Source organism: Exophiala dermatitidis (genome assembly GCF_000230625.1).
Source record: "Exophiala dermatitidis NIH/UT8656 unplaced genomic scaffold supercont1.6, whole genome shotgun sequence".
Classification (NCBI taxonomy): domain Eukaryota; kingdom Fungi; phylum Ascomycota; class Eurotiomycetes; order Chaetothyriales; family Herpotrichiellaceae; genus Exophiala; species Exophiala dermatitidis.
In genome coordinates, this window is record NW_008751651.1 from 1,985,406 (window position 1) to 2,002,836 (window position 17,431).

At 52.4% G+C, this 17,431-nt stretch overlaps 5 protein-coding genes across 7 annotated transcripts; 3 read left to right on the plus strand and 2 right to left on the minus strand.

Annotated features, from left to right (window-relative positions):
- Nucleotides 1-25: 25 nt before the first annotated feature.
- Nucleotides 26-4,640, plus strand: HMPREF1120_07551 (ubiquitin thiolesterase; the record flags this gene model as incomplete). The annotated part of the gene is made up of 7 exons (XM_009161776.1): nt 26-907; nt 959-1,194; nt 1,316-1,710; nt 1,766-1,854; nt 1,906-2,443; nt 2,490-3,979; nt 4,035-4,640. 7 exons carry the CDS (start codon nt 26-28, stop codon nt 4,638-4,640), a joined length of 4,236 nt encoding a protein of 1,411 aa, XP_009160024.1.
- Nucleotides 4,641-5,242: 602 nt separating this feature from the next.
- Nucleotides 5,243-8,157, minus strand: HMPREF1120_07552 (uncharacterized protein). Its single transcript, XM_009161777.1, has one exon. It carries the CDS (start codon nt 7,898-7,900, stop codon nt 5,897-5,899), a length of 2,004 nt encoding a protein of 667 aa, XP_009160025.1. The 5' UTR covers nt 7,901-8,157; the 3' UTR covers nt 5,243-5,896.
- A 633-nt stretch (nt 8,158-8,790) lies between these two features.
- Nucleotides 8,791-9,386, plus strand: HMPREF1120_07553 (uncharacterized protein; the record flags this gene model as incomplete). The annotated part of the gene is made up of 2 exons (XM_009161778.1): nt 8,791-8,923; nt 8,980-9,386. The coding sequence occupies 2 exons, from the start codon at nt 8,791-8,793 to the stop codon at nt 9,384-9,386; spliced, it is 540 nt and encodes a 179-aa protein (XP_009160026.1).
- A 753-nt stretch (nt 9,387-10,139) lies between these two features.
- Nucleotides 10,140-14,377, minus strand: HMPREF1120_07554. 3 transcript variants are annotated; one of them, XM_009161781.1, is made up of 3 exons: nt 13,687-14,377; nt 12,162-13,591; nt 10,140-12,107 (listed from the first exon to the last, which is right to left on the minus strand). In XM_009161781.1, exon 3 carries the CDS (start codon nt 11,516-11,518, stop codon nt 10,406-10,408), a length of 1,113 nt encoding a protein of 370 aa, XP_009160029.1. In that variant the 5' UTR covers nt 11,519-12,107; nt 12,162-13,591; nt 13,687-14,377; the 3' UTR covers nt 10,140-10,405. The 3 variants fall into 3 exon arrangements, with proteins under 3 accessions (XP_009160029.1, XP_009160028.1, XP_009160027.1); XM_009161780.1 differs by having other exon boundaries at nt 13,640-14,377; XM_009161779.1 differs by having other exon boundaries at nt 12,162-14,377.
- An 892-nt stretch (nt 14,378-15,269) lies between these two features.
- Nucleotides 15,270-16,802, plus strand: HMPREF1120_07555 (uncharacterized protein; the record flags this gene model as incomplete). Its single annotated transcript, XM_009161782.1, has 4 exons — nt 15,270-15,440; nt 15,499-15,949; nt 16,007-16,410; nt 16,461-16,802. The coding sequence occupies 4 exons, from the start codon at nt 15,270-15,272 to the stop codon at nt 16,800-16,802; spliced, it is 1,368 nt and encodes a 455-aa protein (XP_009160030.1).
- Between the last annotated feature and the right edge of the window lie 629 nt (nt 16,803-17,431).

The window sequence follows — 17,431 nt, forward strand, 5'->3', positions numbered from 1 at the left end:
GGCACGTAACCCTACCTCGTCTTGCATGGCCGGCGTGCAAGGCAACATCCGGTCCTTCATTGCGCCGATCAAAGGAGCCGGTGCGTATACACCAGGAATTGGGGATTCTTGGAAGAGAATGTGTGATAGTAATTGTTCCGCAACAGGTCGTACTGCTCCGGCACTTCTTGAAGATCTCACACTATGCGAACCATGGCAGATTCAGCCGGATGCCCCAAACCTATTAGCTGACTCTCCCCTGCGGCTGTCCCAGGCAAGATACCTTGGAGATTTGGTATCTCTTCAGAGTTGCAGACATAACTTCGCTTTGAAACCAAGGCAATCGAGACCTCCTGTGCTGGATGAGAGGCCTGGGCCAGAGACGATATGGACGGTAGCCGCATTCTGTCAAGTATGCCGTCTGCATGTCCATGTGAAGGTCGATTACACCATCCGGTTTGAGGATGCACCTTGTCCGAATGAGCATCATCCGTTACATCATCTCGTCAGGTCGGAGTTTCAAGAGCCTCTGGAGAGGAATGCGTGGAGGCGTCAATATCCAAACTCACAAGATGAAATTTACACTTACAAATGCTCTTCCAAGACCTGCTCGGCGACCGTTACGGTGCGACTGAGTCCGCCCGTCCTCCGGCCTAGTGATGTGCTCACACTGGTTGACCCGGATCTGCTCAGACAGAGGACTGAAGATGCATTCCGAACGAGAGGGGGAAGCACTGAAGGAATGAAGTATCCGGTTCCTGTCGATGTATTATCCGACCTTCGAGCCTACCTGAAGAACTCGTGGAAAGCAAAAGAGGATCCAAAATATCGAGCGATCAATATTGCGAATCGTAGGTTTGCTGTCCGCTTTGGCCCGGATGGCAACGCCTGCAAAGACGTTCTGGAGCGATTAGGGTTTCGTCTTGTGGTAAGCGGATGTCCTGCGTCTATGTCACCTTCATTCTGATCGTACTTGTAGCCAGGCGACTCTTGGAGGGTGCCAGAGCCGGATCTGGACGATAGCCAGCCGCTGCAGAGTGCCATCAACATCTGGCTTGACAATGCCGAACACGAACTGGTGACCCTTATATTTTCACAGCCAGATGAGGACAGGAGCCAGTTGCAGGATACCGCACCTCCAGAATCTGCCGAGCTTGAGCTTTCTCGTCTTCTCGGTTGTCAAGATTGTGAGTGGACCACATTCAACCAGAGAACGTTTCTGACAACCGCAGATGACGCGGACCCACCCAGCAGAAATACCAAGTTCAAACCTGAGATGAGAACAGCGTGAGGCGGACTCTGCTATCGTGTGTAAGGACTGGCTGACTCGATATAGACCTTTTACGGCCCTTGGCTGTCCGATGGACCTTTCCGACCAGTTGGTCGCGAAGGCATATCACTGGCAGGTCGAAACAGACTCTCACAATGGGCCAATATACCTAACCCATCTCCAACACATTGCGCAACACCGAACGAGTGAGCTTTTAGAGACTGAGGTGGTGTTGGAAACATCAAAAGGCCGTTTTGACGCTGAGACACTGGACAAGGCCTATAAAGCCTTCCATTTCACTGGGCCCGACTGGGATGGTAAAGTCACCGATAACGATATCATTGGTGCCTTCACCGCCATGATGGCAGATTCTCCAAGTCACGAGCATGAGTTGCGGGAGTACCTCAGGATCATTGGCACCCACCGGAATAGCAAGACGATCGTCGATATTGCGCAGAATGGTGAGCTAGTCAGTCCAAGTCTTCTTTGTCTCACCTGCTAACAACCATTCTGAAGTTCTTGAGACTTACGAACAAGCCCTTGCCTTTCTCGACGCCGACCCTACGACTGAGGATGAACATATCCAGGCTCTGTTTACTGTAAAGGTGAGCACTGTCTTTTCGACCTCAAAGTACCAACACTGACAATCTTTTCAGACAAACGACAACAAAAGCTTAGAGGACCAAGCCATCAAAGCAATCAGCTTGATTGCACAACACCGCCAAAGTCGCTTGCTCTCCAGTTGGATCGAGTCAGGCTTCACGAATCAGGAAGCCATGGATCCAGCTGAAGGCTACCAAGCTCTGCAAATTTCAAATCGCGAAATCGATGATGAGATGATCATGCTACAGTACAATATGGCCATTGAGGAGAACCCAGGCAGCATCGATTTCTACAATAAAGCACTCGCTGCCATTGCAAATGGACGAGGGAGTTCTGTCCTTTTAGACCATCTACAGCGCAGGGCCCCTCAAGTTCCCGAGGGCACTCTGGAGGAGCCAGTGGGACTCGAAAATATCGGAAACACCTGCTATCTGAACAGTCTGTTGCAGTTCCTGTTCACGATGATTCAGCTACGACACATCGTGCTCAACTTCGATGATTATAAGATGCCACTAGATGAGAAGAGCATGGAGCATAAACGGGTTGGGCAGCGGAAAGTCAGCGTCAAAGAGGTTCAGACGGCCCAGAAATGTGAGTGTTGATACATTGGCAATGATCCTGCTTCTAACTGTTGCAGTTGTGGCAAGCCTCGCCTCACTCTTTCGTGGCATGATCGAGACACCACAGTCGTCAATCAGACCAGATCAAGAGCTTGCGCGTCTAACACTTGAGACTGAAAGCGTCAAGGAAAAGATGCGACGCAGATCAACTCTAAAGTCGTCGGACCGACCGAGTTTAGGTGATCTTGATTCACGATATACTCTTGGGCCTCTGACCTTGGCTGAGTACGAGAAAAATGACTTTGGGAGCGGTGCAATAGTGCAAACCCCTTTCCAGACCGATGACCTCAGTGACCCGATCGGCAACGTCGATCTTTCGAACGAGAACCAGGCAAATGTAGAGGAGACAGGCCAAGACGAGACTGCGGATATAGCCATGGATGACAACTCCAGTGAAGCGACGCTTGTGTCCCGGGCAGACAGTAACAATGTCATGTCTGATGCCGCTATTGTCCCCACGAAGCTCTCGATATCGGATGACAAAGAGAATCAAGCCCCGGAGGCGAAAGCCACCACTTCTAGCCAAGGTGCTTCATCGACATCGGAGCCTCTTGCCCCGGCATCGCCGTCCAGACTGAATGTCCAAGCTGGAGCGAATGCCACTGCCCCTGACTCCGATCAAGGTGTGGCCAAAGCAGAGCCGGTCAAATATCAGCCTCCTCCAGACAAACCGCCTCCAGTCCCTCCAAGAAGACCAATGCAGACCAGCACTTCTACTCTCGAAGAATACGCCCGCCAACAAGATGTTACCGAAGTCATGAACCATTGCATCATTCAACTATCCTGTGCGATGCGTCCCACTGGCTCTGACAAATCCGGCGAGCAAGAAGACGAAGTGCATGATCTCTTTTTCGGCAAGGCAATCATCCACTCACGACCTGAAAAAGAATCGCCACAACCGGTGTCATTCCTCAACATAATCACAAGGGTTTATCATCAACCTCAGGACGTCTATGCCGCTATCGACAATGAATACGATCTCCAGGATGCTCAAGATGGCACTCAGTCCTACACTTCCATTGCGCGTCTGCCTCCGGTGTTGAACATTGCTCTTGACAGAGTTGCGTGGAACCAACAGGCAAAGCGCCAAGAAAAGCTCAATCATCACGTTGAAGTCCCGGAGACAGTATACATGGATCGATATTTGGAGAGCGCCAATGATTCCGAGCTCCTGCAAAGACGCCAACAGACTTGGGAAATCAAAAAAGAGCTTGCAGCCTTGTGTGCACGAAGGGACGTCCTGGAGGAGAAACATGTAAGCAAACCGCCCTCTTCTACGCATTCTCAACAGCTAATGCAGGATTTACAGGGCCAATCCAAAGACCTCCCAGGGCTACTGAAGGACGCCAAGCTTACTCTGGAATATTTGGCAGAATTATTCAAAGATCCCGTATCTGAAGATGTCGACGTTAACCCAGACACCGTTGCCAAGCTGGGTATCCTGGCTGAAAATGCCCGCTCCGAACTAGAAGGCACGTCTGGACCAGCCAGCCTTTCCCCCATTTCCGTGAGACTCGCCCTGCTGACTATGTGACGTAGACCTCCGATCTCGAATAGACCAGCTGTCTCAGCAAGTCAAAGAAGCATTCGTCGATATGCGTAAGCATCCCTACCGGTTACATGCGGCATTCTTTCACCGCGGCGGTGCCGGCGGAGGTCATTATTGGGTATACATCTACGACCACAAAAAAGAGGTTTGGCGGAAATACAACGACGACCGAGTGACAGTGGTGGAGAACCGGAATGAGATCTTCGGCAAACCAACCCAAGACAACTGGGGGCCTCCACCCAACCCGTACCTCCTGGTTTACATCCAGGCCGACCGGATCGACGAGCTGGCCGAAACGGTTAAGCGAGACATCGTCTTTCCGGCACCTGATCAGCCTCCCCCGGTACCAGCACGCAACCTCACCCAGATGAGCGCCCTTCCACCCTCTGCTCAGGAAGGACGAGGAGATGGAGACGTGGAAATGGTGGAAAACGTCGATAGCAGCAACAATAACGATAATTGGGACAACGGTGGTGAGCAGGCCCAGAACCCCATTCCGTCTTCACAACAACAGGCTTCGGAGGAGGGGCTCGATTCTCAGCTATCCAACCAACCAACAGCAAAGAAAGGAGACTGGGATGATTCGCAGCTGATTACGGATAGGCCGATCAACTGGTGACGAAGACGCGTGGTGGAATCTCCAGCCGCTCGCGTGAGACCCATGGACATTGTAAGATGTGCTGTATCATCCATCGATGGGAAACGAAGTCACGACACGAAATCTCTGCTTCACCCGTCCCCAGCGAGCTAGCTACATGAGATCTGATCCATCCCGGCCGTTTCGTCGATTCGCCATGGCTCCGGACAAATCTCACGTACCGCAGTCGACCGATGGAGGAGCAAAATAAAGAGAATCCGGCCTGTTCTCCAGTGGCAGGATTACTCAAGCATGGAAGAAGGGATAGAGACACATGGAACGACAGCTCATCGTCAACTGCGCTGCTTGCAGTCAGCCCTAAGCTACATTTCAGCTTCGAAGTCGGAGCCGTCTTGCGGACGACAAAAACCATCGTGTTCGTCTTTGCATTGAATGATTGATTGCCCTTTTGCGCTGTGAGACAACCACGAGGCTACTATTCATTTGTCAAACTTGAGGCGTTACTACTAGACTTTAATACCTTTTGTCCTGTGCTTACTATTCGATCGTTTTTCTTTCGCCATGTCTGCCTTGACTTCTGCATTGCGCTTCGCTTCGCATCGCCTTAATGAATACTATGTCAAGGATGATTGATTCGCGCTAATGAATTTCATGGGACTGCCGCGACGACAGTGGGGTAGGAGAGCATGCTAAAGGTATTCATTCAACGCAGCGGCAGAGGACTCAAAGAAAGGATAAGTAAGAGAACTTCGTTCGTCAAGTTCCAAACAGCGACGCGGCTCTCTTTCTACCTATGTAGTCAAGTCTCTTGGCCTAGTTGGGCCAGGAACAAATACTACAATGCCCGGCCTCTTGACCATGCAGTTTTCTTTCGCTCTTGTTTTTCTCAGGCGAAACAACCGTCACCACTTGCGAATGGAGAGGAGACCTTTTCTCGCTGACGAAATGGACTCGGCCATCGCCACTGGAGACTAGTAACCAAAGGAAAACAACATTACCCGTAAGTCAACATCATAGTGTCCCAAGGTCGTCTCTCCAGAAGCCTCGATGTAGACGTACACTCCCCAAAAGCCGATATGCTAGCTCAAGCCGTGACTAGCGAACCGGTTTGAGTTCGAGTTGGTCATCGGTCGCAGCAACATAAGGTACATGGGCCTTCTTGACCATTTTCTCCCTCTACACCACTGCATTGTTTCATCTTCTCATTGTCATTGCTAATGGTCGTCACAACGGTGGCTTTGGGCATTTCGGAAAGGTATCTGAAGAGAGCTAGCTTCCTAAGCATTTGCCTTTCCCTTGCCCTTCTTGGACTTTTTCTTCTTGGGTCCAGCCTTTCCATTCTTCCCCGCTTGATTTGGTCCAGGTCCAGGCCCAGGCCCGGAGGCTTGAGGCGGCCGCGGCGGGAGAGAGTCATTGTTTGAGAAGTTGCTCGATCCTCTCCGGACTGGCAACTGGATAGGCACGCCCGGCTTCAGCTGACTAGACCCGCCGCCACGTCTACCGGTAGGGGCCCTTGATGATCCCGCAGAAGATGGATGGGAGCCGTTGTGGTAGCGTGGAGAAGGTGATCGTCGCTGGCGTGGTTGGTACCCATCAAACCCACGTGGCGAGCGGGAACGCCTTCTCGAGTCACCATCTCTACGACTCCAAGGGTCTCCGTTCCGATTATTCGCGACTGGCTGGGACCGCGGGCGGGCCCGACCAAAAGAGTCCGTGGCATACCAGTTGTTTCGCGGACGATTGGCCGCTGGATTGTAGCGGTCATCTTGGCCATCACGGGGACGGTCAGACGCGTTGCCAGGAAGTCTTTGAGGATGGCGAAACGTGAAACCACCCCGCCCCCGGTTCGGCTGGCTACGTGTGTTTACCCGCGGACCACCGAGAAACTCCCCGTCGCTGCTATCATCCTCCTCGTACTCGCTGCCAGACGGCTGAGCTGAAGCAGAGAAGCCCGCAGTGTGGCGGCCCGCACGGCCTCTAATTTGAAGCCCCTCGGGTCGAAGGCCGCGGGTAGCAGCTATCCTTGCACGTTGGATCGCTTCATCTCCAGTGGTAAGATTGGTGATCTGTGCAGGTGCGAACGATTTCAACGACCATTTGACCGTGGCGGCCCGATCTGCGTCTGGACAATCACCGACCAGATGGGAATTGCTGGCACAGACACAACAAGACACCCACAGGTTCAGTGAGCTAGTCTTAGCCACACTCTCGAAAGGGAAGAAACGCTGTGGGCATGTATGTTCATGGTGACCATACGCTCCGCAGAGATCACATGGCACAGTCGTTATCCTCATGTCCGACGGACATGCGTCTGAGGAATGTCCTCGCTCCCGACACCTAGAGCAACGACGGACTCGAGGGCAGAGCCGGCTGGGATGCTGACCAATTTCTGCACAGTATACACACATCTTTTCGGGACATTTCTCCTCGACGTGACCTTCCTGCAAACAGCTGAGACAGACGGCCGGACGACGAAGGTCGACCTGATCGTGGCTAACGTCGAACAGAGCATACTTCAATTGCAGCTCCAATTCGTCTGGAGTCAAATCCGCCAGGCGACGGCGACCTGGTTGCCCATTTTCTGCCGGTGGAGGCGTCGGGTATGTTGTGGGTAGGGAATCGGTAATTTGCTCGAGCTCGGCCTGTAGCTGCTGGTGAGCATCTTGATGTGCAGAGGTGATGGAATGGGAGATATCTCTAACGAGCGAGTGTGACTCGAGCGCTTCGTCCTCAGATGAAAAGACCTCGCCCTCCTCATCATCATCAACGACCATAGCATCAGGTATTCTAGCGTCCTCTTCATCATCATCATCATCGTCTAGGTTGATGACCATTCCTCCGTTGTCAGATGATTCATCCTCGTCGGAGGAGATTTCAATGGTATCGCGACGGGATCTGTCACCGTCCCCGGCATTGTCGTAAGCGCTGTCATGTGCATCCGATCCAGAGACTGGCTCTGTGGACAGAGCAACTCGAGGTTTACGAAAGCCAGTGGCAAGGCGATTATTGCCCAAGCCCTGGGCTTCAGGACTCATGCCGTTCTCGGAGCCGTAGCGCTCAGTAGAGTCAAACTGCTCTGCTACGGGGGATAGATGCTCCTGGATATAGTGCGAGGGAGAATTGCCCATCACGGCGCGGTCGCTCGGAGAAACAGATTCGGAGTGGACTGGAGACTGAGTTGAGGAATGGACTTGACCTTGATGGCGAGAGGAGCTTCGTTTGGCCCCAATGGTAGCGGTTCGAGACTCGCTAGCATCATCATATTCTGCCCATCGAGGCATTTACCGCACGTTGGGATTCAAATCGTTGCGACATGTGGCGCGCAATTGAAGCGTGTAGAGACTCGACTCCAGAGTTTCTCTGCCCCGATTTGGCTGCGCTGGAATAATTTTGGCCAAGCCTTGTCAAGCCTCGTCGCGCTGGCACTGCGAGTCAGGCTGCAGGGTCCGACTTCCGTTGAGATCAGGCTGCAGTCATCTGGCATTGGTCGAGTGGTGCTGCTGACTAAACAGCATCGCCCTGTCCAATGTTCCGCCGTAAACGCACAGCCTGCAGGTGCGACTCCTCGCGTGTCTTCGCCGTTTATGATTTTATGCATTACTTGTCCCTATGCCTCAACTCCCTCTCCCCATCCACCCTGCGATCCCCATCTGCATTAACTAGGTTCCAGTACCAGGTATGGATACTATTCTGCCATACATACCTCACATCTGATCTGAGACTCATCCGTTCTGGACACGGTGTGTCTCACTGCATATTTGCGCGGCTTCGGATTTTGTTGTGCACCCTCCATCTGCTGCGTCCGAACGCTACCCGTCCTTCGTCCAAATCTATCATATTTATTGGTGAATCGTATCCCAACACCCGCGCCCAGGTCCTGTTTCAGACGTCACCGATCTTACGCGAGGCCCTCAGGCTCTGTCTTTCTTCCCTGTCCACGTACACACTTTCCGGTACGCAGTCTTTTAACGCCGTTCCCCGAGTTTGTTGACCGGTACGGTGCTGACCTCTTTGGACACTGCAGTCATTAGCCATTCGGAAATCTTCTCTTCACTGGGGCGATCCCTCATCTGCCAGCCTTTCCATGACCTCCCAAACCACTCTCCACCGGACGATCTCCTTTCAAGCCGATGCCAAACTTGCACCTTCTGCCTCCTCCTACCATCCAACCATGACTTCCGGCAAGAGCGGCCGAAGAAGAAGATCTAGCAGCATCATCTACCAAGAACCGCCTGAGTCATTGGAACAAATCAGTGACCAGTCTGCCCTGCCCAACCTCAATTCACAATGGGTGAACGCCAAAGGTAGGCTAGCCTTGTAACCTCTTGGGGTCATAGGAAGTGGTTAATCTCCCCTCTAGGAGCCTGGACGATACATCCTGTTCTCATCATCGGCCTGAAGATATTGTTTGACATAATTCCCGGCATGACGCAAGAGATATCCTGGACCTTGACCAATATAACCTACATGGCTGGTTCATATCTGATGTTTCACTGGGTCCGCGGCGTCCCGTTCGAATTCAACGCTGGAGCCTACGACAACCTGAATATGTGGGAGCAGATTGACAACGGCGACCAGTATACCCCCGCGAAGAAGTTCCTCTTGACGGTTCCCATTGTGCTTTTCCTGCTCAGCACGCACTATACCCACTACGACTTTACGTACTTTACCATCAACTTCATGGCTCTCATGGCGGTCGTGATACCCAAACTACCGCAGTTCCACCGTGTCAGAATCGGTCTATTTTCAGAGCCCCCGGATGAATGATCGGAATTTGCGGGTTCAAACTTGCCAAAACAGGCGAGATGGTCCATCAGAGGGGCGTGGCGGATTTGTCTAGCCTTGGTTTTTGCTTTCTGGGCGTTGTGTTTCGTGCCTTTTGCAAGGAAAACGAGTTATGCAGCTGTGTATCAATATCAGGGAGGGACCGGAGGAAGTGATGTGGATGGAAGGAGATCCGAGATAATGGGGCAAGTCACTGAAGGGGACCTTTGCTACCAAGTTCATTTGGTCGAGTAAGCCAGCCCGTGGCAGCGTCAGGTCCAGCACTTTGCGTGACAGGGAAATGTGAAAGAATAGTGGAATATGGATTCTCAGCCGCCGGGATTGAGACGACGGGATCTGACATCGGATGCAATACATCAAGTCCTTCTCTCCAAACGACACTCTACCTTTCTTGGATCTTTGCTTCCCCTGAGAGTCTCCCCCGTCGTTAGTGAGTGCTGATAAGACGTAACTGGGACTTGCGGTAGGCTCCTCAGCATCGGTTGACCCGCGTAGGTATCTAGGTAGATGCAATCTTCGATCGGCTCTGTCCGAAGTGATACTAGTGCGCAGCTAGAGCTCAGCAATTCAGTATTGTAGCTAGGCGACTCTCTTCAAGTTCACCCTACGGTCAGTCCAAGCAAAGAAGCCCGCCATTGCCGTTTGCACAGAGGACTACTAGTACGTAGAACCACAAGCAATACGATTCGACCATGCATGTTGTATGCGATGATCCCAGGACAAGGAGTCGCTGTAGGCAAATACGGGTTGGGCATTATATCAATGCAGTAAGTACATTGTAGAAGTCAACATTGTACCTAGGCCTGCTTCCACTGTGTACCTATGTAGGTATGTATATATGCAGGTGTGCAAGAATTTACAGTACTTTTCCCTTCTATACACAAATATTGGTCCTTCTTTTTGCTCGCGGAACTTCCCTCTTGCATAGATACGACAACGACTTTTTCTGGCCGGCAGGCGACAGACATAGCCAAACTTACCTGTCTAGCTACTTACCTCAGCTAGATCCACTGTTTCGGCAAGAAAGCAGTCGAGTGCTGCGGGATCTGGGGCAATCCGAAATCAAGTGATCGAGGACTGGGAAGAGGTCTGTTGCCATGCCACTGGTTGGGAGACTGGCCGGTGACATTTGCATTATTGTTGTTCGCACCCTGATATGCCGAGTTCGTGGTGATGTTGGAACTGGCGGATGATTGCCCGTCTTCCAATTCCTTTTCCGCAGTTGACTTTGAGGATGGCGGTTCTGTGGTTGTGGTTGTGGTCTGAGTCTTCCGTTTAAAGGTGAATCTCACCTTCTTTTTCCGTCGGAAGCACCAGGTCAGAAGTAGGATGATCAATGCCAGACCCGCCATGCTGCCAATGACACTTCCGGCGATGGTGCCCGGTGGCGTCGTCGATTTGGGGCTGGAATTGGCGGGTTTGGGTTTGGATGTGGGACATTTGGTGGCTGTCGAGGTACGAGATGCCACGACGAGACTCAATGTCTTGGTCGTGGCCGGCATGCTTGATAGCGTGGTCGTGGTATAGGGACCGCTACTACTACCACTGCTTGTCATGGCAAGAGACCATGGAGCAAGGCCTGTCGAAGATGATCCTGGCGAACCCGTGGTGGTTGTTGCCGACCCGCTGGAGCTGCTAGAGGGATCCGAACTGCCTGTTGCACTGATGATGGCGACCAGATCGTTGCTTACGGACGCAGGAGCCGCGGCACTGTTGGTGGGATCGACGGTGCTTGTAGCAGCGCCCTGTAGAACTGTCTGTGTCACAGTTACTGTATGGTAATCGCCGCAAGAACCGGCCCCTATGTCGGAATCTGAGTCTGTGCAAACTCCAGAACCGCAAGGGTCATGGGCACAACAACCCGCATAGGAGACCGAGGAGCAACGGTAGTAGTTCTGGCCCGTAGGGCAGCTCTGATCGTCTCGCCGCCAGTGTAGAAGCATGGTGATATATGCACTGAGGGGTGAAGTCTTGATTCTTCTCCTGGTTGGATACAACTCTGCGAGCTGGAGCTGGTGAGAGATGGTGGACTCTTGCCAGCGCTCAAACTTCGGCGGTCTTGGACAAGCAACAAACATTGCAAGTCTGAAGTAGGTCATGTGTAAAATAGTCATTCGCTTCGCTTACCTTTGTTCTTGTGTGGTTCGTGCCATCTTGTTCGTCCAACAGAGACACAAAAGAAATCTATTTTTAGTGGATCAAACAAATCTCAATTCTTTGAACGAAAATAGGCGAGTGAAGCTTTGTTCGGTGTGCCGAGCGTCATTAAGCACATGGAATGCTCTTTGTTGCCGAAGAGTTCTCCTCCAGGAGGCTCCTCAACAATGAAGATGATTTTCGAGCAAGATTCGACTCATTCGAGCAATCCTGGATGGAAGCTGCAAAGCGACCTATGACTCCAGTATGACCACCCCCGCAATAAGCTGTCCGTGCTCATGGTGGGAGTGAGAACCGTGCTGAGAGAGTCGCCCCTTGCATACCTAGGTACTGTCAGGCGGTTGATCAGGGCTCGGCATGGTGAGCGGTGCCCAGGTGTTCGCTGTAAGGAAGACCACGCCAACCCACCGCACTTATGACTCAAGAACGAAGCACCCTGTTAGTTGAAGGCGAAGGACTCCATGATCTGTCATCCGGCAGTAAACAATACAAGGCCTTTGATCGTGGCCCACGGAGGCGTTGACACTGCCAGTTTCAGACATACATCTAACAATTAGTAGGCAGCCCCTCTGACTTTGTAGCTCTGAAGCAAAACCTTACACAGTGTTGTAATGCTCATGGGCAGGTGGTCCACATACAGAGATATAGTGGAGGTAGTAGTGTAGGCGGCACCCGTTACCCACCGTTATGCTATATCAAACCACGAGGTCCCATCGAACACGTGAAGTTGGACAGTGCTGCATTGCGATCATCGCTGTCGTTGAAATTCCAATACGGTGAGAATCGCCGGCTTGGAATCCCCGATGGTACTCCACGCCGGCCCGTTCGGGCAACGGGTTCATTTGCCAGCTACCTACATAACTGTTGCCCTTACGGTGGATATCCAGATAGGCGAGGGGCGAGGAGCGACATTCTGCCAAACTGCAAGGACAAAGTCAGGTACCCGAACCGGTTGAAAACTTTTGTTCGGATGCGCCAGATTCATGCCGGAGTTTCGAGACGAGGTTGGGATGCGTACCTCGCGTGGAAAGGGCGCTCCACGCGGGTCACACACCGGGGCAAGTCATCATCGATGGATTGACAGTTTGCACGAGGCGACGATCAAGCCAATGCGCACCTCAGCGGAAGCGTAGTGGAGGAGTTTAGAGGACCAGTCTGTGGCTGGGAGCAGGTTGACAGATTTGACCACTGTTGGATCTTGAAACGTGCAGGCCCAGCATTTGCGGTTGTCGTCCAAAGGGATCCACAATTTGGCTTCAATGCCCAGGTGGCAAAGGGAAATACGCCCTACTGCAAAAACCGGGATTTTGGACTTGCATGAGAGAGTAGGAGGTAATAGTAAATAATGCGAAGGCAGGAATTGGTGGACCAGTTCGCCTATCTCAGCCATCGGCGCTTAGGGGATCCCAAAAAGAGCATCGTAGACATCGCGGAGTATGTTAAACGTAGGCTGTTCCACTGCCCGCCTCTGGCGCCCTAGATTCGAGGTGGGCCAGCGGCTTCAATGGCTGGAAAAAGCACTATTGGATCTCTTGCCTAGGAAGTCCCAAATACATTCGTCAAGGTCGATTGCTAATCTTACGTCTGCCTTTCATCGGGCTGGTGATATGATGGCCTTGCGAAATGACCTTTGGCAGACAAAGAGTCAGTCGTAACTTTCCAGGCTTTGTATGCGAAAATGGACCGGGCATTTTGAGACCTGCGTAACTTTTGAAAGGGTGCACGATTTTATTGGCTTTTGGCACTCTGCAGATTGAAAGGAACGTGCAGTTTTGGGTCTCGATGGCGTTCTCCAGCAAATGCTCAGGTCGCCAGGACCACAAGCCAGCTGGCAGCTGCGAGTAAACCCCTGTTCAAGTCCGACTTGAAGGCTGCTACGAGCGAGTGCGCTACTCTGACAGTGAGCATGGGTGCTCGTGGTAAGGAGTTCGGATGACCGCTCGTGCGTTGATGTTTTGTCTTCGGATGCCTGACGCAACGGGCCTGCACGGCCCTCCTATTTTCTGGCGGATTTCACGATCCGTGGCTCGCTGGACAGCCGGGTCAGTGGCAAAAGGAGCGAAAGGAAGAGGACCGACATGGATTCGGTGACAGGCCGGGCAGGACAAGACTGCGGACAACGCACTGGAATGGGACAAGAACGTTTGGTCCTACCAGGCCGCATGAGCGACGGCAAGGGGGGCTACCGACATCCGTCGACTTGAGTGTAGAAGAGGATCAAGCTGAGTCCAAGATCAGTCTAACACAAGATGGATGACGAGTTGGATGCAGATTTGGCGGGTGGTCCTTGGCTCAAAATGCCGATGGCTTGGACCTTGACGTACAGAGATGCCAGGTTCAAATTGGAAGAGGAGCAGCGGCATCCACGGCCGGGCGGCCCTGGACAGAGCCTAGGGTAGCCCCTACAGACACTAGTCGCAGCAGAGACTGCCAGTGAGGTGCCTGCCCCCCAGGCACTGTACATTGTAGAGGTACAGTACCTGGGACCATGACTGCGGCAGCCAGATTCGACCATTCGATCGACCCGTGGTTCTCATCGAGCACTAATTCTGCTACTTGGTCGCAGTGGTAGATCCAGCGTGTGAGGTACCCATCATGATATTCATCATGGTGTTGAAGTTGGGGGACAACGCAGGCATGCCTTCTTTGACTCTGGCGGATTCTGTAAAAATGCAGCTGGCTCAACCCGATCCGATCCAGTTCTCCCCCTTGCCACGATCCGGACTTGGACTTTTCAGCTTCAGATTCCCGTCATCCCGTCGCCAAAGTTCTGATCACGACCTGACTTTTCCACCGCCACTGCAGTACTAGTAGCGTTGGCAAGATGTTGCGACAAGGATGAACCCTGGATCAGGAAACCGAGCACTAGCGAGAGAATCCACACACTCCAAGTCCGTGGCCTACTTCTTCTACCAGTCGTAGCGAGTGGGAAGATGCACTACTGGTACGACAACCGTCTTTGCAGCGTGCGCATCTCCACAACTTGCAAGCTCCCGACTCCCTTGCTTCGATAGCCCAACACAGCTCGACGTTTCCTGTCCAAACTTCCAACGGGCTCAGCTTTGGCTTTTTTCTGACAGGGACAACACTGCTGCATACCCAGTGGAGTGTCGACGGCGTCTTTCCCACACTGGCTGGCAGGAGAAGCCTTCATCCGCCTGCAGATGGCGAACTGGGCAGTTCATTCGTTGGCTCCGACAAGGGCAGACGTGAAGGCAAGACATGAGCATCCTCCATGGACGCCATTCTCAGGTATGACAAGTAAATGATAAACCTTTCACGTCCCTCATGCCAGTGTCTCGAGTAGAAAGCCCTCCTTCCCCTCCTGCATCTTGTATTCGTTCATTGACAATTGGTCCAACTCGCGGCTGCTGCCATTCTTGCCGTCCGCGACTACCTTACAGCGCCGCAATCAATCGTGATATTTCCCGTCCACTGGCAACTGGAGCACCTGCTGCTGCAGTAGGTTGATTAGAGCCTGAGGAGATCAGGAGTCAACGGTCGCTCCTCGACAGCCTCGCTATCACACAGTCCATCTTCTTTCAACTTACTACTCTTATCAACCCTTCTGTAGCCGGGTCCTGAGCCTTTGGAAACCATCCTCATCTTCTGCTACGGGTGGCCCCGACACTTATCACTTGTCTGTGCGACTCTCTGCTACCAGAAACTTAAGGCCATACTCGATCCTCAATTCCTCAATCCGACACCATGGTTCTGTCCTTGGGCTACCGGCGCCCGCCTTATGTCTCGTCTTCTCGCACCTCGCTCGATTCCGAGAGGAGTGGTGCTGCGGACTCGATGAGCTCTGGCTCAAGCTGTCCATATGGCATTCCTGAGGCATTGTCTTTCGAGAAGATCATCAGTGGCGGCACATGTCCTGTAGGTCGGCCTGCATACATAATACCTGCCAAAAGAGACCCGTGCTGACTGCTACAAGCCCGTGACCACCCGCGAGTTCATGGACTTCCTCCGCTACATCGAGCACGCTCCCGAGAATCTTCAATTCTACCTCTGGTACCGTGATTATTGCAAACGCTTCGCCGAGCTTCCTGTCTCGGAGCAGCGGCTAGCACCAGAATGGACAGCCGAACAAGCTTTGGCAGAGAGGACGGCTGCTGAAAAGGAAAAGCTGCCCAAGAAGGTCACTAGCAGTACCGCCGCAGTGTTTCGAGGGACAGACTTTGAGCGCACAAATAAAGCGGCCTTGTCGGACGCGGCACCCAACCCTTTCAATACACCTCCCCAGACGCCTTCTGCCAACGACCATGATAGCAATGCTCCTTCGACTGTCGGCTTCAGTGACGATAGTACGACCCTCCGGAGTGGAACCATTAACCACAGCAAGAAAGCGGAGGCTGCCTTTGAGGGGGTCGGCGCTCTGCAGCCTTGTAAGCCTTCTTGACGCCGCCACCAGCCCCAACTTCCCGTTGCTAACTGTGATATAGTCACTATTCAGCCTTTCCGTGAGGAAATCTCCCGCATCATTGCCACCTACATTGTCGAAGGTGGTGCGAGGTCGCTCAATCTCTCCTCCAAGGAAAAGGCTGTTGTCATGAAAGCACTTTCGTTCACCACTCACCCTTCGGCCTTTCGAGATGTCGTTGCTACCGTGGAATGGTCTCTCCGTCACCAGGCTCACCCGAACTTCATCCGATGGACGATTTGCAATGGCAATAAACCTCGTCAGACGTTCGCCCGCGGCCTCGGTGTTAGCGGCATCGTCGCTGGTATCGTCTATGGAATTGTCATCACCTTGAGTTCGGCAAATCGCGGCTGGAGAGCTCTTGCATTCCTGGGTCTTTTCATCGGTATCGCAACCCTCTTTGCCGCGTGGAAGGGCATGTGTGTGGTAGGTCATCAGACTGGTTCTCTGGCGCCGCTGGAAACTAACAAGGATAGGTGCTGCACGGCATGCATCATCGACATCTCCGTCCCTGGGAGCTCTTTGAGGACGAAGACGCAGCGTCTTCCGACTATGACCTCAAGAAGGACTCATTCGACAGCTTTGGCTCTGCAAACAGCTGGGAGGACGAGCCTTGGGTCGCCAAATATGAAAAACGTAATATTATCCGCAAGATTTTCGACCGCGAGGTTTGGATTCAAGAACCTGTTCTTCGCCAGATCCAAGACACCATCTTTGTGCAAGCTCTCATTACTGCGTTCATTATCTCGGCAATCATAACTGCCATCTTCCTGGCGGTAGGTCTGGACTCGAATGTGAACTTTGCAATGTCATTCTAATCCGACTTTATAGGTGCCCGCTGGCAATTACTTCTAAACGACGCTCAGAAACCGCCGTGGTTGACTTCTTCCAATATTTCTTCACAGATCGGAGACCATTTTCGAAAGCACAAGCACACTCTTTTACAGGCAACATTCGCTGGCGAATCGAGGTACATGCTTCAGTCGATATGTTTAGAAGTAAGGTTAGTGCCGATGGATATCATCAGGCAGTCCTTGACACAAATGTCGCAAAATCTGCTCGCTCAAATGAGGATGTACTGGCAATGGTGTCGGATGGACAGGATCGATTGTATTTGAGCTTTTTCGAAATAGCTTGAAGGGGTATATAGTGCTAAATATGCTCTAATCGAAAAGGGATGATCATTATGACCGCATCCAAATCGGCTATAAGAGGGAATAACTCCCATGTGTCAACCCAACTTGCATTGTTCAGTGCCATAAATCTCGCCTCAAGAACATGAACCAAAAACACTTAACACGTGACCGGTAGATTGATGGACGGGTGGTATCACGTGGTGAGGCTTAGTGGGGCCGCTCTCACAACGCGTCAAACGTGAAGAGCGCGTCGCAGTCTTGAAGTCGTGCCTGAGAATACAGAGGTGCTCAGGTGTCGACCCGTCAACTTG

Excerpts from the sequence above, each read along its gene's own strand:
- HMPREF1120_07552 (XM_009161777.1), bottom strand. The coding sequence starts at position 7,900 with ATGCCTCGATGGGCAGAATATGATGATGCTAGCGAGTCTCGAACCGCT.
- HMPREF1120_07554 (XM_009161781.1), bottom strand. The coding sequence starts at position 11,518 with ATGACTATTTTACACATGACCTACTTCAGACTTGCAATGTTTGTTGCT.